The sequence below is a fragment of the Prorops nasuta genome, unplaced genomic scaffold (assembly GCF_024137725.1).
Source record: "Prorops nasuta isolate Cenicafe-Biocafe unplaced genomic scaffold, Cenicafe_Pnas_1.2 PNAS00019, whole genome shotgun sequence".
Classification (NCBI taxonomy): Eukaryota; Metazoa; Arthropoda; class Insecta; order Hymenoptera; family Bethylidae; genus Prorops; species Prorops nasuta.
Window position 1 is genome coordinate 3,246,744 of NW_027116816.1, and position 24,738 is coordinate 3,271,481.

Below are 24,738 nucleotides of genomic sequence, written 5' to 3' on the forward strand. Positions count from 1 at the left end.
TAGAAATGCCACGAGTCTCGAGGTATTAAAATACATTTAAATACTCAGTCATCAACGTTAACTTAGGAGAAAGTGTCCTTTTTCACTCGTATAGGAAACAGAATTCGAATGTGTCCTTGTTTACAGCCAACTTTGGTAACAGTTCTCTCGTGTGGAACACTAATCGATTCTTCCTTTTATGTGTTTGGAGAAATTGTGCCTTTCTCGAGGCTACCCGATGTTTTTATTAACTCATAACTTTGTCTATCCATGGAACGAACTTTTGGATGTTGGTGTAAACACCAGGTAAGTGTTCACGGCCACAGCCTATTCCCCAAGATACCAAACCAATGAGAACGTGTCTTCCCTCTACGGACATCGTCAGTGGTCCACCAGAGTCTCCCTGTGATAAATTAATAATGAAAGAGTCGAGCGACTATATATAATTAATGACGATTCTAACTAAGACTTACCTGACAAGAATCCCTGCCACCCTCTTTGTAGCCAGCACATAGGAACACATCATGAATGGTTTCTCTCCTCCCAGCAGCCCTGAACCATCTTTGGCATCTTTCGTTGGGTATGACCTGAGGAGATTTTAATTTTTAATAGGACATTATTCCGGGACGTCGTTAATTTGTCATAACGAGCTGCACTTACTTCAACGTCAACCTCTTGAAGCACGGATGGCGCCGAAGTTTGTCCATGTCTTGTTCTTCCCCAACCAGCGACTGTCGCAGTACGACCGGAAAGCTTCAGGTTCCTCGCTGGTAGGCACACCGGTACAATATGCTGCTTGAAAGCAACCGTTCTGGAAAGTTTCACGAGCGCGACGTCGTTTCGGAAATCCGTAGGTGAGTATTGAGGATGCACCTGAGAAAACCGTTAATAATTTTATTGAGTTTCCGGAACAACAAAAAGCCACTTACCTCTTTTCGTTCGATATTATATTCTTCGTGCAAAAGTCGCTCCGATGAATCACGAACGTCCCATTCGCCCAGTCTCACCTTCAGATTGCTATTTGGTGTCCTAAATGCAACAATTTACTGTTTATTTTTTTAATCTATCATCGTTCTTCTTTCTTCGAGCGTTTTACTCGTTTCTTAATAATAATATTTAATCATTAGTTTACTCACGTAGCGACACAATGGGCTGCTGTCACAACCCATCTGTTATTTAACAAAGCACCCCCACACGAGAGCTTCTTTGAAAGGAATCCTGACTTAATAATGGCTGCCTGAAAAATAAATATGCAAATGCAATTGGTCCCTTAAAAGAAAAATTTAAAATTAAAAATTAACTGGTCCATAAAAATGCTGCTCTTTGATATTTCTCGGAGAATGAGAGTGCGATAATAATAGCAGCTAATTTGTGAGTTTATCTCGATTTAGTAACGTGTATTTGAAAGCGCGTTTAAGAAAATTAGTTCACGGATCATCGTATGGTATTTTAGAAATTCGTTCGTAAGTTATAGCGGATTGTATATGTTGTAAAAAAATGTGTGATTGAACGAACGCGTTTGCTGTCTTGCTTATATTAAAAAGATCGAACGTTGAAAGTCAGTGTGATTTTCATTCGTGTAATAATAGGGGAGATTTTACAAGGGATCCCGCGGTTCGAATGGATTTTGATGAATAATGCAAAGGAAAGGAAGAGTTTGCTGGTAAAGAAAGTGGGCGTGAAATTTATGGTTCGGAGCCGGTAAATTCAGAGAAAGACCGAGAGTATCTGTGGAAAAAGATGTGGAACGGTGATTCATTGCCAGTTTCTCACCTGCCACGGATGACTGCCGAAACTTGAGCTATGACCACCCACGATTCTGTTGCTCCTCGTGTATAATTCACCGCAACCTGTTATATTAAAGAACAAATTCTTAGTTTAGTAAAAGCTTCAATTGCTCGATTCAGGAAGCAATTTTCAGAATAGGAATTAAAAATGCTGTTGGACATTTAACATACAAGGTTTTTTACAGTGTTATCAGTTTATCAATGAAAATGCAATAGTACATAATTTAATTTGAAGTAATAAATAATTCTTCAATCATTTCTTACTTAATAATTGATTAGAAAATTAATTTGAACTTTTTGTTTTTAAATAAATAATAGTATAGTTTCCACAATGGAATTTTCATGTGTTTATTGTCTGAGCTTGTGCAAGTTATTTACATGAGCAGCTTTTATTCATTGTAAAATTATAATAAAACATTGATGTAACATGATGAATTTAAGTGGTGAAACAGTGAAGCACAGTGTGCAAAAGTATTAACCGTGATAATACACGTTAATTTAATGGTGAACATTGACCGTGAATAATAAACGTTTCTTCAAAAAGATTGGGCTGCAACATTTCTCCACAGCTTGGCGTAAATAAATGTTATTGCAATGGAATATCAAGTAAGTTTTCACTTTTCAAAAATTAAATCTAATTAGGGTCTGAATGTTATGAAACACAGGATTTTTGTGAAAAAAAGAATTTATGTTAATTTACAGTATTCAGTCAAGGTCATCTGTAGTATTCTTCAGGACCAACAGTCGGTGTTTGCTGTACAAGTTAATTATACATTTTAAAAGATCACTTCTTAAATCGATAAAATTGATTATTTTGCGAAGAATCTTTATAGATAATTTCCAAAGACTCGTTTGTAAAACATATCGTTTCGTCGGTTGAGTTGTATCTTCTCATTGGATGTTAAACTTTTGTCATTCGTGTCGACGCGAGCTGGGAATGTAGTCCTTGCTGCGCAAAATATCCTTCTTCTCCCCTGAGCAATGAAAGTTGAGTAAGCCTCATAGCTATGCCAAAGCACTCACGTCTAATAAACTGTAAGCTTTTAAGTTTTGATGTGTCCGACTTTTGCATATCTCCCGTGCATTTACACTCTGGTTTATTGATTCTCTTTAAACTCGTTTGTATGTATATCTAGCATCGAAAACCATAAAATATCTGAAATTTGATTTAAAATCGAACACGATACAGTCAATATTTTAGACTACATTTTTTGTTGCTTTCTTAAACGAGGAATAAGTGGATTTTATGGAGGGATCTCTTATTGAATTTTTCGAATAAATTTCCGATGTGCAATGGTGCTCCTTCTGTCAAGTGCGTTTCTTCCTTCGCTAGCGTGCCCTATCCCACTTAAGTAATGCAGCAGTGCATAGAAAAATTTTCAAGTACCATGCAGAGTAAAGAAAAGAGAAATCCGTGTGCATCTTCCTCCAAACTATCATAATGGAGATGCGTCGTAATAAGTAAAATGCAGTTTCCAAATAATCCACTTAATGTTTCTACCTTCCAGAACATTTTTCTCTCGCACATGACATTGATTTTATTCGAGCAAAGTCCTAAGTTGACTCTCTCATGGAATTTACCGTGCAATTCTTTGGCCTACTCGCAAACCCGAAACGACTGTCTAGTCGCGTCACACTTTAATACATACAATATTTAGAAAGTCTCCTTACAAATAATAAACATACATTTCGCACGTAACGTGTATCTTCGTCGTGTATTATATCGTAGAGTTTCAAAATCCAATTTGAAAGTATGTGGTGCAAGAGATAGAGCAATCGATAGAATATTTGGTGCGAGTTTCAGAGAGGTGCATCGTTTTTAAGGCATGAAGAGATACGTAGTCTCGGCGTAGATTTCCAAGAGGTAGGATACACCAGGTGTGCAAGATTAATTCGTGCCAACGCTAGAACCGTCTAGGCAGAACAGACGATTCCCAGTAGAAAATTGCTTGACTTTGGATCTTAAGAAAAAATTTATTACAAGAATGAAAAATTCTTTGATTCCAAGATCTCTATATATTTAACAGAACTACCTGAAATAAAAGAAAGATTTTTGATTATAAAAAAAACTCGAGTCATGCTTCTCAAAATTTTCTTCTCAAAAATCCCCTAATTCGTGTACGATTGTTGGGTTGGCAGGAAATAAACACACCTTTAGTGTACTATATAGTGTGCATTTGAATAGTTGGTGCGAGAATTTCTCGGTCCCTGAGAAGAGTTTCATGCGGATTACCACGATATTTGGAGTAATCGACGGAATTTGAGGGGTCCTCGGTGTCGTGGACGTTTTGCATGGCAGGGTAGCCGTCGTATTCGTCCTGTGGATATTCGTGGTATCCCGGAGGCCGATTGGACGGGTGAACCGATGGCCGATCGTGGCTGAGATCATTGGGCCGATCGTGGTCCCAACTGGAGTAGAGTGGATCATAGTTGGTGTTGGGTTTATTCGCGCTGAGGTACGAGAAAGTTGGAGGTGGTCTGTGTCCCGTCTCGTGGCCATAAGACGGTTTTAACGATTGCGATCCACCACCGTTATAAATCTGCACGTCGTCGTCCAGGTAAGGCCGCTGGTTCCCCAGGTGTAACGACAGAGCTACGTGTACAAACATTCGCTTTACTTTCCATCAAATTTCTCTCGTCTCTTCTCTCATCTTCTTGAATTTTCTTCCTCAGTCCCTTTCTCTCCATACTCATCTTCACAAGTTCAGAGTCTTCCAATACATATTTTATATAATTCGATTTTGTTGTCAATGTGCAATTGTAAAAATTGCAGAGTAAAGGTCATGCACTTTTGGTTTAAGGTGGAGTCGACAGATTTGCCTCATTGTTGTTTAGTGGCTGTATCAGTATTGTAATATATATACATACAAATAAACTTGACAAAGAGAAATTATGTTATTTATTTATATATTATTTAAAAATTGAGGTCACGTGGTGAATATTGTGGAGGATTCGCGCGAGTACTTGAACCCGAATAATGGACTATTGTGATTTTGAGTGGTCCGATTTCTAAGAAGGGTATCCGAAGTTGCACAATCGTCGACTGACTTGGCTTGGTACATATACGACCTGGACGACAGTCTTACACTTTCAAATACAGTTATTTACGCCTAGTTTGCGACAGATACCTATACACACAAACTCGACTTTTCCCTCAATCCGTCTCGAATAGTCTGCCACGAAAGGATCTCAGCAACCTCCTAACTCTTCAGCAGTAATCTTTTCCACTTCTCAAATATTCCACCAATTTGATCATATATTTAATAAATTGATCTACTAAACACTCTATCAAATTAATTAAGAATCTACATTAATTAATATAACTATAAAACTCAACAAGATTTTTTTATTACTCTAACCTGTAGAAATAATAATGTGGTAGTTTTAATTGGATACAATTGCAAATATCTATTTTATTTACGTGTAAATATCGAGGAGCAAAGTTGGTTATCTGCTTGTGCTTTCTTAAAGGATTAGAGAGGGCAACTAGATTCTTGTTACAGTTGAGTAAAACTCTGGTTTATCAACCGAATTGTCACGTTGTTAAGGTTTCAACGAGTAAAACGAACGGCGAGTTAATTAAAGCACGCTCGATCTTGGAGATTAAAAATATTCTCGTGAGAAAATTCAACGATCTCAGGCCATGCCAAGAAAGCTAAATAAATTAAACCCTCCAGTTTCAAAATTAACCCTCTCTAAATTCCTTCCTGTCAACCAAATGCACAAATAGGAAATTATGCTTTCATGTTTTAATTAAGCAGAATTATTACTGCCAAATTTTTTAGAATTTTTATCTTATAAAACAATATATTTACATGGATGCTTATTATTTTAATACATTGAAGTATTTATTAAGGACGTGAAAGTTGATTTGAACCAAGTTTATTCGTAGTGTAGCTGTAATAAAAACAATAAAAAGGATATAAGTGTCTGCTACTCACTGGCATTCTGTAGGAGGCCAACAGTGGGCCGTGGAATTTTGTCTGGAATATCGTCGTCGTCCACGCAGCAGCTCCAAATGAGTCCCCCCGAACAAAGGTCGACTGGGCGACCTCCACCTAGTACGCAGCTGATGCTCAAACCGCACTCGAATTTCGCTCCCTTGTATTTACATGTCTGCGGTATCACTAAAAAATATGCACGATACGCTTAGATAGATTCTATTGGTTTATTCGTAAAGTCACTGCAAGAAAGTGGTTCGATGACTCAACTTTTTACAAATTTAATCATCAAACGTAAAAGTGTTAAGAAAGGTATCCAGCTGATCGAAACTAAAGTTCAACCGAATTTTAATGCTGAGCCAGCAGCTTTCTATTTTGAATTCGACACGTCCAAATCCATATCAATTAGATAAAAACTAACTTTTTTTTCCTCGTCTTCCATTGTAAGAAAAAGTTTGCTAAGAAGAGTTTCTACATATATTAACTCTTTTAACGCTGTGCCAATTTCATGGGGGGATTCTATCGTTTTTTTCAATTATGTTATTTTCATCATTACATTGCTCTGATGGTTTTTAGATAGTAAGAATATTATATAGGGTATACAATTTAAATTGGGCCAAAGCACGGGGATAACAAAAATTAATTCTCCTAATTAGAAATGATATTAGTTTTTTATAATGCCTTACCAAAACCAGCCTATTTATATATAATACTTTGAATTATATTTTCCATAAATAGATTTCGTGGAGCCAGAGCAAAAGGTTGTTAGAGAATTTTTAAAGTCCGTTGACTGCGCGTAAACAAAGTGTGAAGATGAGGGCATTAAGCCTGGGTATAAACGTGCCACTTTACCGGTACAGTTATACTAATCTGGACGACTCCTTCACAAGCAAAACGATCAAATGTTTGAAACCAACCTTAGATAATTATTTTCTAAAAATAATAATAATTTTCTACCAATTTTATTAAAGCCTTTAAAATTTCAAGAATTCCATTTTCATTCAGAAAATAATTAAAAAAAAAATAAAATAAAATCAAGATATATCACTGATTAAAAAATTAGTAACGATCAACGATGCAGCGTGAAAATTGTATTAGGAAGTAGTTGAGCGAATAAAACTAGGGCGAAAGGTTAAAATTGGGGGCTGTCGTTGGTAATTTGGAACGACTGGTCACCTTAACGTTCCGGAGAGCTGGGAAGTCACGTATATTCGTCTGCTCTGTTTCTCAAGGTAAACGATCGGACACTTTCGTTCCGAATGGCAGTTTCGTAAGTGAAATTTAGGACTTAGGAGCGCGGGCGAACGTGAAAGTCCCGGGTGATATAGTCGCCCGCTCCGTAGTAGTCACATCGACGCTCGTTTGTTGGCTCGCCAACCGATTCTGGTCTGGCTCGAGCCTCGACTGACTTAATTGCCAACGCAATTACCGCTTCGCCACCACAAACACACCCGAGTCTCCCATAAACCCGGTTCCACCAATTTCTTCGTTTACCCCATCAAACTAATTCCAACTAATCACTCAAACCCTGATCAACACCTCCCCCTAAAATCCTATCCAACTAGATTCACCGACCAGACTCAAATAGAATAATATACTACGTTCGATCTACAATTTTGCATATCTTACTTCAAACACGCACCCTGCAATCCCCTCAAAATTTCTATAAACACAATCGAGTCTTGGAGAACGTCCAAACCGAAATCTCGCAAGACAACACGAAGTTGTAACAGAAGATTGACTTCACGACGTGATTAGGACGCGTTTGTTCAACTAGCATTGTGAGACTAATCTGTGATCTTCGTGAACGTACTTCTGCCAAGCATATCCATAATACCACTCTGAAGATTGGAGCTATGTCCTCGATGGTCATCCGCGCCAGTGTAGTTCCGTTTCTTTCTGAGTGTCTCCACTAGTAGGGCACCCTGCTCCTGGCTAGTGAGTTTTCCACGCCTCCCCTGCCTGTTCTGCTGCTGACCACTCGCCAAATTCTTCAATTCACCGTTTATCCTCCTCCTCCTGATGTCATCGAGAAATCCCTGAACATCCACCTCCTCCCCCTCCGATCCGACCACGTTTCCCTCCTGATTATCGTTAAAATTGTTCACCAACGCGGTATTCGAGTCCCACTGATTACCGATCGTCACGCTCTCCTCGTAGGAGTTCGTAGAGTAGCTTCCTTTCGCGTACTCGTCCTTGGAGCTTTCCGGCTCCATGGTGGACTCACCAGCGAAAGGAAGTCCCGTATAAAAACGATAATTCTCATTTTTAATCGACGACGGTCTACCACGCTCTATAACGTTCTTCAGATTGCTCTCAATGGCACGATTCTCCCGCACTAGATCGTGCCTCTTCGTAGCGACTCCCTTGGAGTTCCAGAAAACTTCTCCATCATCTCCCTCCTCATCCTCATCATCCGGCACATCCCTAACGCTCACGCTTCTAACCGGCTGCGAACTTTGCCCGATACCATCAACTTTATCCGATCCTTCGATCCTCAAACTGGAGCTGTCCTTGGATCGCGTGGATCTCCCAGGAACCACCGGTCGTCCTCGATATACAAATTCGTCCTTGATCCTGGATCCAACCGGATGCGACAACCTTATCTGGGAATCTTCAAGTTTGTCTGGCTTCTCGTCAAAGTCACCGGACCATTTCGTGGCTAAAGCCACTCGAGCTGCTTGGTTGTCCTTGACCCATGACCTCGAGACCAACTCACCCTTCGCGTCAAACTGATCAAAGCTCAATGCACTCGTTACCATCAAGCACAAACACAACGCGCTTATCTTCATCGTTGCTATAACTTCCAGTTACGATTATCACAATTTTCTGATCACTTTCCTTCGATCGACCACGAGTAAAATTTCAAAGATCTCAATAACTCGTACGTTGCTCTCATCTCTGATCAATGTTGCTCTGTGAATTCTATATAGAGTTATCACTGGATAACGACTTCTCTTATCGTTTACCATGAAACGTGAATAAACTCACGGGTAGACGACGAATGACTAAACTGCACTACAGACAAATTTGATTCTCGATGATCCTCCACCATGGTGCACCATCACTCACTGGTTGAATTTTTTATATCGATAATACCGATCAGCAAGGATCACGGGATCGATCCGGAGTTCTTCATGGACTCTGATTAGCTTATCGCATTTTTTATTAATAATTACTGTAGATCTAGGACCAATGATGTGTTAACCGAAAAATCATCAGGGTAGTTTCTTCGTCATTGATCCATCGATAGCAATGATCCTGTAATTAACGTTGGTTCGTCCTCTGGTGTAATTTAAACCATGTTGTATAACTGGTTTGCGTGACTAGTTGAAGGGCAACGGTATACGGATCGGGCCGGTTCACCAGGTATAAGATCACTCGTTTAGGAATAATGGTCCAAGGTCACGTAGAGGTGGACGAGGGATTTTTCTGGGAGTTTTTCCTCCGTGAGGAGAGGCAACAACGAGGAGGAGTAGCAACACTTGCACGTGGACTGAAGCTCCAGCCGATGTCTCAGCCACGTCGCGATCGGGGTCTGAGGAGGAGCTGCTTGCCTGCTTTCACCGGCAACAGCTTTCCCGCTGACTCGCCCGCTCATCCCCGTTCCTCTTCTCTTTTATTACTCCCCCACTTCCACACTTCCTTCTTCTTTTCCTCTTCCTCTTCTTTCGCTTCCTTTTCTTCCACCGGATGAACAAGTTTACTCTTCACGCTCTCCCTTATTTCTATATTTGTTTCTCTCTTTCTCTTTTCTCCCACTTGCTTATCTTTTCCAATCAAAAACTCTTCCCCACCCAAAAGGCCCGTATTTTTTTTCAGTTTTCCCATTTCTGAATTTTTATTCGATCTTTGATAAAAATATTAATTCGGTCCATCCTAATGGTACTGGATAAAAATGAAAGCTTAATTTTTATTTTTGTTTTTTATTTGTCGTAAGTCGTAAAACAAAGGAAATAACCAAATAAAACTAGCTATTTCTTTTAATTTCTATCATTTTTCGAGCTATTGCTTTATTTGTATTTTAAATCATCGAGAGAAATTTCTTTTCAAGAAGCAATATTAATTTTTTATGGAGGAGGGTTAACTGTATATATAGTGATATAAATTATACAGATGTTTGAATTTTATTTGACAATTTGCTCGAACGACTCTGGGTACACTATGAAACACTTGTTTTTACTCTTTCTTTCCTTCATTTTATAGAGCTATATAGTCACTTAAAATCAATTATTGTGCCTGAATACTAATTATTTGAAATTACACGAGAAATGGCCATTAATGCTTTTAGTTACCGTGACGATGTACTTTCTTTTTTTGTTAAATAATGTCACACGACAAGACGGACTCTTACGCCTGTAAATTAAAGTTTCCTATGATTTAAACAGGAGTTTGTGCGTTAATGGAAAATTACAGTCTCAATCGTATCACGAGGGATTAAAAGATTCGATCCAATGGGATTTCGCGACCCGAATTCATCGCTTCGTTTCACTGAAAGTATTTTTGCTTTCGAAGGAAAGATCTGCATTTATTAATATCATTAACAATAGGTTCGTTAATCATAGTCATTATCTCGCTAAATGATTATGTCGTAGTCTCCTTTCCAAACGACTAAAACAAATCTGTGATAAATAACAAAACAGCTCGATCAAAAATTTTAATTTATGATGTTTATTATCGGGACTCAACAAAATAAACCAAAGAGAAATTTTAGGAAACAGACTTGGTTGCCATTTGAAATTAAATTTTTGGTATAATGGTGATAGTTGAGTATGTGGAATAAAAAAGGAGAAGAGTAATGGAAAATTTGTTTGGGGAAAATTATACGTTTTGTAAAAGTGCTTTTCGCAATAGCTGCGAAAATTAGGACGTGCACGCGACACGCGTGGACAGTTGTAGATGTTCTTGTAGAAAGTAAGCGTCAGTAAGTGGCCTTTCAAGTACAACTCCATTTGTGTTGGTCCCCGGTGTTAACTCAAGCATGAATCGCTAAATTTCTTATCATCGTTTTACGCTCATAATGAAAATGGAAAAACTCTCGCGTTTCCTTTCGTGCCTCCAGCGTCGCGAAAAGTCAACAGGTCAAAGTGAGATCTATGCTTTAATATTGTGCTCTACATTCAGGCCAGGAAATGATTCTCTAGTGATTTTATTTCATTCAATGCACGACGACATCTTCGTCGTTTCATAAGTGTACATATCCGGTAAAGAAAGACCGGTTTTTCTTGTGAGCATTTTTCATCACTACCGGCCTTTCTTTAGACCGGTTAATAATCCTTTCTGCTCTCTTAGGGCTCTCTAAATATTTTATAAATTATTTTCGAGCGGCGAATTCTTTGAAATTTATTCAAGGTTTTTCTTATGATTGCGAGTACGTCGATTGTGCTGTAATAGCATTGAAAGGATGATGAATATGCTGTTTGAATTTTTAAATAAAAAATCATTGTAATGTAGTTGGAAAGTTTGAAAATTGAAATAGCTTAAGATGATTATTCTCGTTATTACATCCTGCTTAAAAATGCTTGGAATGTTCTGAATACGTACAATGGGACAATATTTTTCTCGTGGATCGAGGAGAGCTTCATTTGTATTCAGTACTGAATCTATACACGGCCTTTCTCTTTCAGATGAGCCATCGCATACAATTTCTTGCCAATGTCTCGTTATCATACAAGGGTCTCGTTAAATCACGTAATTCGAGGTTGCAAAATCTGACATTGTTGTTGAATATTATTAATCAAAAGGCATTCCTTCGGAAAAGTATTAAACTTACGTCCTAGCTCGTCGAAGAATTTCATTTTCCCCCCAGTATCAATATTGTTTTCCGAGTTTTCTTGCTGTTCTACCAAACCTGAAAAATAATCTCAAAATAATCTACTGATATTTATTCGATATTAATTATTTTAAAAAAACTCACCAAAGCTGGATAAAAATCTATCATTTCTCCTGGAATTAATAATCCAAGACTGGCCGAGAATTAATGAAAGTATAAAAAACGATGTGAGCGAGTTCATTCTTTTGTTTAATTTGATTCCCTGATCGAGTAAATAATTTAGATAACAGCCCCCAAAAAATTGATTTTAGATGAGCTCGTTCGATAGTTCAGCGAATGGTTCATTTTTTAAAAATAATCATTCTGTGTGTGCTCCAGCGTCACTGAAAATAAAAATATAATCGTATATTAAAAATTTATGCACTCGAACATTATTTTATTTAGAAGAAATATTAATTTCGTCTTTTCAGTTTCTTTTTTTAACTTTAATATCAGACTGTAATCGCATTAATTAATCCAATTAGACTTTTCTGTGTCACATTAACACTACGACTTCCTTCATCTTGTCTAGCTTTGCTATAAACGTGAGTTTCACGAGACTGTTCTCCAAAAATATAAGATTCCACCTATCGATTCTTTTTTCTGTACAAATCAATGGTGACCTAAATTCTTCGATTAACAAGGATACAATCTTATCAAATTTATATAAATTGTACATTTATCACAGTGTATCCACAAAATTAACATACTTTCTTCTTTAAAAAGAAAACGTGATTGGATCGCGTCACTTTCAATCTCCCGTAATGGGTTTGGTTCGGTGATAAAGGGAGGACTTCCAAGGAGGTTTCATGAGTTCTCATTTACGAATAGCGTTAATTACCTCGCAGTAGTAAAATTCGTATTTAGGTAGCCGTTCAATTGGAGCGTGCAATCTTTAAAAGGCTTTTGTTTAGGTTTGCATTTTTAAAGGGTCAGGGGAGGGGGGGGGGGGGTATCAGGAAAATGTGAACACATTGATCTTAAAATTTTGCATGTCGACTTGAAAAACATTTCAAGTTTCCTCGACATACCATAAAAATGAACAAGGAGTTCTGTTATTGTGTATAGTTATATAGTATGATCGTACTGTGATTAGTAAGGCATATCTTTATACGTGTGTGTAAGTGTGTATGTTTGTGTTTTTGCCAGATGTTTTAATCGTTTCCCTCGGGAGTCCTCCAGTCGGTGTCGTCCGAGTTCACGAACCGTGGCGGAGGCGTTCGCTGGCTGTACAGTCCGGGACAAAAGTGGGACACGAAACCAGGTCATCGAGACAAGTGGCACGGCTTTTAGTGCTTCGTAACGTTTGGCTGTGCGGTCTACATGCGGAACCGCCGCGGCATTATACCTTTGCTTATTAGTGAAAGTTAGTCGGTAACTTTCTACTTTGACAACGGCGCTTTCGGTCTGGCCACGACTCTGGACCGACCCGTCAACCAAATTCGCATCGTATTCGCTTTTTTTTCAACGACCGCTTGGGGTCCTAATCATCCACCCACCACCGCGATGCGAACGCATATATTTATATATGATAAAACCCTTAGGAATCCCACAGGTTCATTCATGAATCATAAAATAACTTTTATCTGGTCAAAACAAATTCAGGATTTTTTTAGTGTAATTACAAAAATTAATTACACGATCAAGACACTTTTCAATACGTTTATTCAACATCATTGATTGCAATGGTTACTGCTGGGAAAAAGTAAAATGATCTGATAATTCACGGTGCTTTACTTTATTACGACGCCTTGCAAAGAGTCTGATTGCCTTTGAGAAATAGCGAGGAAGAAAAGCGCGAATCACCATAAAACTCTGACACTAACGAAGCGAATTGCAAGAAAAAGCTGGAATGATCATCGACGGTGTAACGAAGTGTAATATAAATTGCCGTGGACGGGTTAAGCGAGATTTATGAGCGATTAAAATTGGACCCGATCAACCTACATTACTGGAACGAATGGGCGGATGGAGGCAGAAGAAAGGGAAGGGGGTGGCAGGCATCCTTCAAACGCAATTTAATTGGAAAACTAGTTATCATATCTATTGGAGAGTTATTGCATCTCATCGATGCATGACGTTAATCAGATTTTACAGCAGGAGTTAAATTAGACGGATTTCGAACCAAGCATATAAAGTGAGTTGAATATCTGATGGATGGGTAAATTAAAAAATTGAATATCCGGAAATCTGACGAAGATAAACAATCGTAATAACTGATTAATTATTTAACTTATTGGTAAAAACTTTGCGAAAATAATAACAAATATTTTTCGTCCACAGGATCACATTTCGTTGCGATTCTAAAATATCGAAGATTCGTAAAAAACACTGAATGCATGGTACGTATATATGTGTATATTTTGATAGGTCGGTACCTATAAGGAATAATGGTTGGTAATTATACCATGTTTTATGAGTGCAATTCGTTCAACAGTGCTATAATCTCACTATCGTTTGGACTTTCTGCAACTGAGAGAATAGATTTTTTTATCACACTACACAATACCAATATAACCACTCTGAGCACGTGAATTGTGATTAAAATCATATAGTAATTATTCCTGGGCTTGATAATTTTTGATGATTTGATAAATAAGAGATAAACCAGCCAACCACCAACGTACAATTAACGTCATCTAATCGGAGCATCCTCGGTGAAAAATGTTCAAGCTAATGATGTTTCATCTTTACATCGATTTGGTTCGTTACTTTCTATCGTTATAATGCGGTTAATTTATCCTACATAGTATATTACTAAAGACAATAAGAATTGATGATGAAATTCTAGATTAGACGCGAAGAAAAGGGTATAATGATTTTACGGTTTAAAGAATATGCTGGGTCAAGGCAGAGATTGCAGGTATTAGTGTAGGTGAGTAAAAAAGAGGGATGCACTGTATTAATGGTTCTAGAGGTAGACAGCACTTTCACATTCAAACGTAACGCGGAAGCTGCGAGAGAAGAACAGCTCCGTCGAGTTTCTATAGGAGGCAAGGAAAACTGATCGATTTATCGGATTACTCCGCTCGCTAATCGACCTCACCTGAATCGAGATCAAGGTCGCTGTTTGCTGCAACCGCTGCAACCAAATGTACAGATCGTAGGTCCAAGTGAATATCCAATGCGTTTCGATTTCATTCCAACTGATGATTTTTTTTTTATTAAACACTTAACATCAACTATAGCAACTTTGATCAATCAACTCAATTAGATTCCTTTCGATTTATTTTAACCGAACCATTTTTACAATTTTTTCGTTGTAAGACTTGCATCGTATTTATTAATGTTGTTATTATTTATTTCATACTTTATAACTCTGCTTCACACGGAACAAAATTTATTAGCCAGTTTAAAGCGAATGGTTATTAATCCTCGGAGTAACTTACTGTTGGTAATAAGTTTCACTAAAAGTCTTTGCAAACCTAAACAGGTGATAAATAAATATTTTCATGTCTACGTTGCAACAAAATTACAGTGTGCAGCACGTGTAATAATAGAGGCTTTGATGTTTATTATTGACATAATGAGGATAAAAGCACTGTAATTTATAAAGATGTTTAAACAGTCACAATTGCAACAGCCATGTTTAGGAAGACGAGCATGAAAATGTTACACGTTTTTGATTGGTGGTTCTTTGGAAATAACTGGATAGATTTCCAAAAATTTTAATTGCGTTTGCACCAACGTAGCAAAGAATAGAACACCGCGACACGCGCTTGACTACTGATGAGGAACAGAAACATCAGCATCCAAGACACTCTCTTCTCATCGCTGTCTCTTTCTTTTCTCTCTCTCTCTCTCTCTCTCTCTCTCTCCCTCGCTGTTTCTTTAGTCTCTATGTTGGTCCACTCTACTCTCACTCTCTCCGATATAGATCCAGAATGACCAAACTCTTCCGTTTCTACTCCAGCCTAGTGAAATTATCATAAATCTCTCGATTTTATACTAAGTTCCTTCTTTAACTCTTTCTTCCGCTCTCTACGAATCTTCAAATTCTCTTCGTTTTCTCTATTGCTCACTTTCGAAATATTATCAAATAATAGCGTAGAGGCTTCAATCCTAAAATTACAGAAATAGAGGAATTAATGAAAAGGGAAGTGAGAAGAATAACGAGCAATCATCGTTCTTACTGGTAATCATGCTAGTTGTGAGTGAAAAGCTATTGTAATATTCTTTTTTCATAAGGCCTGCATTCTTTCTGAAGCGTTGCCCTTGGAGGGGGTTGAAGAAGTCGATTGCTGATGGAGATGATCTTTTCATGGAATTTGCAGTTGTTATCATAAATGTTGATTCAAGAGGTGATATTGATAAGGGTGTTATTAAGCATTCGTTTTAATTAAAGTGGAATATTTCGACATGAATTTGTTGAAAAAGGTACCCTTTCTTTGAGGTAATGCAAAATAGAATTCATAGCAAAATATTTATTTAAAGCTCCGTTGACGATAAATAACTTACGAAATAATAATCGAAGGCTGCTGAAAGCTTCTGTAAATCTGAGTGAAAAATTAACAAAAATATAAAAAAAAAAAGAAGAAATATTATCCAAGGATGATTTTTAATTTTAACTTAAACAAATTCTTACAATCATAATAAGCACCTATGACCTTTGGCCAGTCGAGAGTTTCGGTACATTTTGGAGATGAAAACTGTAAATACAATGACTTCATCGGTTTTCTTCATGTTGTATGAATTATGAATACTACATTGGTCCCACTTTACTTTAAACTTGTATTTTTATTGAAATGGATTCTTAAGTGCAATACGAATTATTTATCTACAGCAAAGAATAATGTGACAATTTTTAGGGAGAATTTAAATAACGTGTTGCATTTCAGATCATGAATATTCCACACTCATATCATAGTTTACTTTCTCGCACTTTTATATCTACTGTACAATTACTATTATTGGTCTCATCAGACTAAATTAGGAGACCTACATTCTTAATCATTAATGTTCTTTTTTTCTTAACACGAGGTGCTAAACGAAGATGAATACAATATTCTTTTTGCATCTTTTAACGTATAACTTACAATGGAGCGCAGCGAAAGTTACTGTCAAGCTTTCGTTACTTTCGACGGTACAATGTGTAATTGCCAAGGTTGAAGAAACTATAAAAATACAAGTAAAAGTGTATTGTTTATTTCATTATATCAATTATTCAAAATATAATAATATAAACTTTGTTGATTATACAACTTTTACAAATATTACTAATTCAAAGAACCGCTGCCTGATATTTTCATTACTATACGCTCTTAAATTTAATTATGGCTTATGAAGATAATTATTTTCAAAGAACATGTTTTTTAAGTATCGTAACTATGTGAGTGCAACATTTATATAATTATAACGGATTCAACCATTATAGAGACAATACTAGGAAGAATAATTGAAGTATCCTGTGCAGGTTGAAAATAGATTTTACTAAGTGCACATTTTTAATTTTTAATCATTTATTTTTAAAAAAGATGTCACGATTAAAAATTCTTATGGCAAATCTAATAAAGTCCTAACGTCTAAGAACACAATGAAATAATAGAGTTTCGAAAATCAAACATAACGTTATTATTACATCAATTGCACCAATCAGTACCAATTTTTGACTATAGAGTTTTTGTCATATCCAAATGTTCCAAATCCGAAGCTGGTTTATTTTATTTACGTCCAATCAACGTTGAAAACGCTTCGCCAGAGCGCAACCACTGGCTTGCATGACCGCGGGAATGCGCAATGCAAAACGTGTTTAAAGGTGTACAATGAAACTTCTCACATAGAATTTTCACTTAAAATCAACCGGTATTTTATATTAATGTTATTTTAACTCTTTAATTAGATATCCTAAAGAATTTGAATTCAGAATTTTCATTTTAAAAGTTTTACGATCAACTATATATCTAAGTAAGCAAGAATCACGTGGAGGGGGAACCGTTCCTAAATGCATTAGAAAACGTCTGAACCTGAACACCATAGTTGTCGATCACTGTACTCGCTTTAAAAAGCAATCTTTGAAAATTATCACCCCCTGCTTGTCTTTTCACTACACTCCTACCCTTTCCGAAGAAGCGGAGAATATAATTGCTTAACTAATGCTGTGTTAAATTTTCCTGTTCCTATCGTAATCTGCTGAGAGAGATTCCTGTCTCCCATCCTATACTCTTCAAAAACAAAAAGATGGCTACTAAGTTTAAGATCCAAGAAGTATTAATCTGTCATGTTCTTCTTTCTTTAAAGCCCTATAAAGATTGTGCTCTGTTTAAATATGGTTTATCTGTTTCTTAGTAAACTATAATTTGTAATGTACAGCTGTTATATTCATTCAAGTTGTTTGCCTTTTAACTGATATCATAATGTAAAGAAAATTTTGATTATACCAGAGTTTCAACTGTAAAGAATTGATCTACGAAGTTGGATTTTATTATTTATTAAAAAAGTAATTATGACTGATACTGAAAAACCATTTGCCTGTTCCTCTTCTGGTTGCAATATGGTAAGCTGACAATAACTAGTAAGCTGATATCTTGTGCCTAACCTATAAACATCAATGCTTATTCAAAATGTACAGTATAAGGCAAATGTTTTATTTAATTCTTTATTCTTCAGAGTTTTGCGAATGAAGATCATCTAACCGTTCATAAGAAAAAACATGATATGGTTTTAAATCTTGGTAGCACTGGAAAGAATACTGTTTTTATTGGTATGATATTACAGCTAATTACTTTACATAACAGTACACTATTTATGTCATTCATTATCACATTAATTATTGCTTAGCAGATCAAACTCCAACGCCTACAAGATTTATTCGTAATTGTGAGGAGATAGGTTTGTTTCAAGACCTCCAAAATGTAAATCCATTCGAAGAGACATTTCGAAGAGCTGTTGAGGCAGGAAAGCCAGGCACATTGACATTACCCGAGGTTACAATTAATTTATCATTGTTTATAGGTTTTTATTCTTCTTTAAAAAAATAATTTTTATTGTTAGACAGCAGTTACGGATGATACTTTACATACTCCACATATATTTCCACATATAGAAGATGATCAAACATCCAACAATCGGTTGCAAGATAGAGATGTTCATGGATGTTCAACAACTCTTGTCAGTGCAGAAAAAGAAAAAGATACCAATGAATCCGAAATATGCAGTAATCTTAAATTAGTTCCAAGTGAAACATCAGATTTAATGAAAGAAAAGGATCTTCATGTAAAAGATAACAATATATTATCGAATGTACACATAACTGTGTTACCAAAATTACAACCTCTCCCAGCAACTCCACCTTTGTAAGTTATACAATTTCAAGCATAGATATTAATGCTTTTATTTTACTTATTTATTTATTAATTTGTAGATCTATCAATGGAGAGGAAGTACAACTATTATTAAGAACATCGGATGGTAAATTGATGCAACTATCTGCTATGCCAGTTAGAGATAACTATTCCACAACACTGAATACCATTAATCAAATTAAGCAATCATCAGTACTAATAAAAACTGAGCTCCCTGTTAGAAGTGGTAATGATGATATAAACGAAGCAAAGCTTACTGTACCCAAGTTATCTTTGGCAAAAATGGTAAAAAATTTATCCCTTTGTGTAATTTTTTAATGTTATGAAGATAGAAAATGATTAATTTATTACAGAAATTAAAGCAAATTTTATCTAAAAACGCTGAATTCCCAAATCAACGTGCAGCAGACATTCCATCAAAAAAAGAAAATCAGAAGGAGTTGGTTGATGTGAACAAAAAATTAGATATTTTAGAAAGAAACCGTGCAAGTTCAATGAGAGCAAGAGCAAAAAGAAAAGCATGGATTCAGCAATTACAAAGAACCGTTTCAAATGTTAATGAAATTAATGTTGTTTTACAAACTGAAGTTAAAACTTTGCGCGCAGAAGTGTCTAAATTAAAAGCTTTATTGCTTGCACACAAAGACTGTCCTGTTACAAAAGCTATGCAAAAAGGTAGACTTAATACTTATTTTACTATTATATTTTTTTAGCTAATCAAAACCTTTGTTGTACATTTTTTCCAAGTTTTAGTTTATCTTAAAATTTCTTAAATTGAATGTTTTTTTCTAGGAAACAGCATCGTTTTAGGTCCTAAAATAATATCTGTGAATCCTGAGGTTATAAGTTTACCAATTAGTAATATCCCAGTCAACAATGTTTCATCCAAACGACTACATACTTCAAATATTGCACCTAGTCCAAAAAAGAAGCTATCGTTATCCACAACAAAAAGCCCGGTGATATTTCCAAAGATTGATATCAATATTGCACCGCCCATCCAAACTGCTGCTCTTGTAAAAAACTTACCTTCCCTTAAGCTTTTGGATGTTAATCAATTTATAACGGAAAAGGAAGAACATAAACAAATTTTAATTGTGCAGAGCACACAAAAGAATATTATAGAAACTACGGCTAATAGACAAATTATTCAAATTAATCCTAATTATGAGATGGAGAATGCTGCATCAAAAAGCACTGGTGCATAGATAGGATACATCTTAATGAAAGACTTAAGTGACTTTGATTTTCGATAAATTAATTTAAATTAGATTTATTTAATAAGAGCTACAAAATCATTGATCACAAGTATACTGAAACAGTTCTCATTAATTACATTCCTTTTGTATTAGAAACTTGAGAATTTATTCGGTTTGTAACAATTTCAAAAATTGTATTAAATACAAAAGCTTAAGATTTATAATATCTAATCAGGCTAGTATTCCTAAGAAAGTTTTTTCGAAAACTCAATCATTTGTTTGCCATCTATCTAGTATAGAGACACCAGTATTAATAGTCTTTTTAATTAAATTCCGAAATCGGAATAAAATTGTCTTGTTTTTGTAAATTTGCTTTATTTATAATTTCATTGTCGCATTTGCTGTTATGTATAGTATATGTATACATTTTTCTGTGATCTCAACAAAATTTATACAAGTAAATTGCAATGATAAGGATATAATGATAGGTAAGCTTTATTCTACAGCAATATATATTTTGTATTTTCTCTTTTAATAGTGACAACGCAATATTTATTATAAAATCTACATATATTTTATACATATTAACGTCATTAATTCATAATGCTAATAAATATAAATGAAATATTAAATTAAAGCTATTTTATTTATGAAGAATTTCGATTGTATTCTGTTCAATAATCCCTCGATGAATCTGTGACCCTCGGGCCCTTATCAGTTCTCCGTCCAGTCGTCTAATAAATCTACACCGGACCTGAGAATGATAAGGGGCTTCGGGCACGCTCAAAAATCCGTACCAAAGTAGAAACCTCCGCAATTTGTCCTGTATTCTGCTGCAAGGAAAGACTGCATATTTTCTGAAACTTTTTAAAAACAATCGTATACTTCAACTATTAAATCTTATAATATGGTGTTGCTTTAAAAGTACCTAAGTAAAACAAAACAATTAAGGTTACATGAGTTTAAGGAGATCCTTTAGCGTTTGAAACTGTTTACAGCTATTCTTGGCGTTTTTCTTGTAAGAAAGAAAAATGTTTTCTTTGTAGAAGATATATTAAACCATGCTTGCACACGTATATAGATATCTACATCTGTTATACACAACGTGGTATCTCTTTTACCCACTAAAGGAAAAGCACTCACAAATCGAAAACTTTGCTGGATACATGTCAACATAATCAAAGGACGGTGTCTTTTCGATAAACACGTTTAGAACTGGTCGGTCAACAACTGGCTAAAATATATCGTAAGAAAGATGAGAAATGCTCAGTAAACATTGCCAGCGGTTTATTTCTTAAACTGATAAAAGATAGACGAGAATAACGATATATAAATAATAACCAGCAATAAATTTAAATAAATTCATAACTGACAATAGTTTCATAATCCAATCCACACAATTTCACACGACCATAAGAGTTTTCATAGTACACAAAACGATGAGCAGTGTAATAAAATCATCCTTATAAATATTATTCAAGCTAATTAAATTGACTCAGCGAAAATACAGTATCCATCAGAGGCTTATTGATTTCAGAAGTTTAGTATCACTCGAGCATAATAAATACGTTAGACTTAGATCAATTATCTTAATAGAGTAGGGCTGCTATAAGGAGAAATATATCGTTTTGGGATAATCAATTATAACCAGGGCATGGAATTGGCCTTGATAAGTCTGATTCAATTACGAATAAGGCATGTGTGGGTCATCAGTCTATAAGAGAGAGAGAGAGAGAGAGAACCTCGATGAGCAGGTGCCTCGGTATTGACCAATGTGAAAGTTTCTGCGATAATTAACAGGGATCCTTCATCTTTTTAAATAATATTTCAAGTGAAACTAAGAAGCATAGCTAAAAAGAGTCGTTAAAAGAAAACGCAAAGGAAGAAGATAAATACAAGAATAACCATAAACAGGAAGCGATCGCGTTAGTGTGGAAAACATTTGATTGTTTGTAAGGATCAGTAGAGAGGGTCGACCTTGAGGTATCCCACCGAATTGCAAATGAAGTATTTGCGGATTAACGATAGACTCAGCACTCGAGCAGCGTTATTTTATTTGCCGGTAGAAGAGAAATACTGGCAACTCGCGGCTGGGGAATACGAAGAGAGCGAAAATAGATTATGTGCTGCCCCAAGTTGCAGGTGCCTGGCTGTTACGGGCCTGCATGAGCCGCATGGCTATTATACAACATGCAAGCGCCTTCTCTGCTGACCTTGGACCAATCTGACCACGTTTCTTCTCTTTTTCAATGAAGGAAGTATATCCAGCGAGTCTTTTCACAAAGCCGTAAAGACATCTGGCCGAGATAAGATCACAGATCTTGTCCTTCCCAAGACCTTCGACGCTTTTCTGGCCTGAATCTTGCTGGCGTAGGGAATAAAATTCACGAAAATTGATCCCTTAAATTGAACCAGCTGATTAATTTTGTCACAAAGCCTTATCGAGTTCTTTCATAAGACAGACTATAATGTCTTGATATTAGAATCACTTCTGATTAAACTTGAGAATCGCGAGTAAATACAGTTTAGACATTGTATTTTGATACCTTGTTTTCGTTTCATAATGAATACCTTTGTCGAACGAAAATACTTTGTTACATGTTTACGGCTCCAAGGTGGAATAATAAATAGAGGATATTCATGGTAGAATTTTTTTCAACTGTTTTCTTTAACATTAACATATTTAGTGCTACAGTATTTACACGTTTGTCACAACACTTTGGAAATTATGAAACGTTTGACACAAAATGTAAAACTTTAACACTAGCCTAGAGGGTTTATCGTTGTAATAGGAGACATCGAGCGAATACCAAATCTTTGACTAAGCGTGTGTAAGAGTGCTAGGCATTCGTTATCGATTTATTTATGCTTATAGTCTCACAGTAGATGATCTCAGTTTATATTCGTTTATATATGAATGCCACGTAAACATCGCTTTCAATTAATAGGATAATATTTACTTTTAACTGGTTTTCTTGTTTACGCGTAGATCTAGTAACAAAAGCTTCCAGTATAAATATCATTTCAACTGGAAGCTATAAAGAGTCGAACGTAAAAGCCTATTCGTGCTAAGTTGAAACTCAGGTATTCTCATTATGTAATATTACAATCAGATTGTCGTTCCCGCAAGTTGCAAGATCATCCAGTAACCCTGGACCACAAGCTCAACGTTAAAGCCAGAAGGTTGCTCTGTCAATCGATATTGTTAACTAAATTTGGTCATGGACGCGGTCCTGCGGACTGGAATTATTCCACAATGATTCATGATTTTGCAATTAAATTTAATAACACTCGAAATACCCACGGTAGCTCTTTTATCGAGAAAATTAAACGTACTTTAAGCATGGTTATGAGAGATGGAGATTCTCATGTATTTTATTTTCATATTCCTTTCACCATCAAAAGCCCTAGAGGCTTCTTCAAATATTTTAAAGCATCCTTTAATAATACTGAACGCGAGATACTTATTTGTAAGAAATAAATAATCAAGGTTTACCTAACGTGAAATCTGTATTTTCTCATGGTTCATTAGCGTTGATTATGAGGAAAAATATGTGTTTTTGGTAAATTGAAATGGGTTGGGTTTAGGTAGTTACAAGAAATTCACTCCTTCGTAGTGGAAGTACCTTAAGTGAATTGCAGGGTTGTGACATCAGGGGGGGGGGGGGAGGGTGGGAGAGAGAGAGAGAGAGAGAGATAGGGAGAAAGCAGATGGCGAGAATAATCCTAAAGAGTAAGAGATAACGGGTAGAGGGTAGAGGTGGAAGAGCGTAAAAGTGTGCGAAGCAGAACAAACGCTGAATCGTTCGTGCGCGAAATCGTCTCCGTTCGTTCGAAGAGATAAAGCTTTCGATGGCTTCTGGGAAGACGAAAGATAACTTGGCCACGAGTTCCGATCGTTTACACCGAGTTACAACGCGTGAGTGATCTCCCCGCCGCGATTGCTCTCCTTTTTTCTCAAAGACGAAGGTTAACAACTCTCTCTACGTGACCAGCTACTTCTCTGTAACCTGTAAAAGATCCTCCAATGTCTCACCCATTTCTGCAAACCTCCCCATAAAACTCCCATCTATTTTCGACCAAGGGAAAATAGAGAACGTATTTATCGCTAATTTCCGGACGCTCCAACATCCAATTACAAAACGCGCAAAACAAACTTTATCACCAACTACGTATTAACCCTTAATCTCTCCGTTTACGCATTTTTCAATTTACACTCGCAACGATACCAAAAATAATCTTCGTGATAATTCAGAAATAGACCGGTGATTGTGTATACGATTTTTGTGAAGCAATGAAATCCATAAAACTAGGAGTAGTGTATACAGATGAGAGAGAAGAGAATTTCATTAAATTTTTGTTTTAAATTCGACAATAATTAAAAATTTGTTATTTATCCGAAACAGAGGCACACAAGGTAATTATAAATCTCAGTCAATGTATAGATAAACGAGATATATAGAGATAAAAGAGAAGGGGTGTGTGTATGTGTGTGTGTGTGTGTGAGAGAGAGAGAGAGTATAAAGATTAAACGCGCAGGTCCGTAATAGGAGTCTATACACTCCTGATCGAATCGGACAACGCGCGATGGTAGCCTTGAGACACGTCTGCTTCCTTTATTTTTACATCTGACCCGAAATGACGTCGTCGGCATTCATACCCGACTTTCCCGTCACATTGCTAACATAACCTCTACCACGAATTGCTTCACGTTAATCC

The 24,738-nt window shown here is 36.2% G+C and overlaps 2 protein-coding genes and 1 long non-coding RNA gene across 4 annotated transcripts in view; 1 reads left to right on the plus strand and 2 right to left on the minus strand.

Moving 5' to 3' along the window:
* Positions 1–9,538, minus strand: LOC136780468 (uncharacterized). The gene is made up of 10 exons (XM_066738842.1): positions 9,334–9,538; positions 7,521–8,504; positions 5,708–5,893; positions 4,000–4,359; positions 1,753–1,829; positions 1,116–1,216; positions 909–1,008; positions 640–852; positions 453–566; positions 1–382 (listed from the first exon to the last, which is right to left on the minus strand). The coding sequence occupies exons 1-10, from the start codon at positions 9,536–9,538 to the stop codon at positions 227–229; spliced, it is 2,496 nt and encodes an 831-aa protein (XP_066594939.1). The 3' UTR covers positions 1–226.
* Positions 9,539–17,518: 7,980 nt separating this feature from the next.
* On the plus strand, positions 17,519–20,712 carry Atf-2 (Activating transcription factor-2). Of its 2 annotated transcripts, none has more exons than XM_066738750.1 (7): positions 17,519–18,012; positions 18,126–18,219; positions 18,297–18,442; positions 18,510–18,811; positions 18,880–19,105; positions 19,174–19,495; positions 19,613–20,712. In XM_066738750.1, exons 1-7 carry the CDS (start codon positions 17,962–17,964, stop codon positions 20,026–20,028), a joined length of 1,557 nt encoding a protein of 518 aa, XP_066594847.1. In that variant the 5' UTR covers positions 17,519–17,961; the 3' UTR covers positions 20,029–20,712. The 2 variants fall into 2 exon arrangements, with proteins under 2 accessions (XP_066594847.1, XP_066594848.1); XM_066738751.1 differs by having other exon boundaries at positions 17,520–18,012; positions 18,300–18,442; positions 19,613–20,708.
* Positions 20,713–20,779: 67 nt separating this feature from the next.
* Positions 20,780–24,738, minus strand: part of LOC136780416 (uncharacterized) — a 32,642-nt gene continuing 28,683 nt past the window's right edge. The window contains exon 4 of the long non-coding RNA XR_010823757.1: positions 20,780–20,882. This is a non-coding gene — a long non-coding RNA (uncharacterized lncRNA). The remainder of the gene's footprint in view (positions 20,883–24,738) is intronic.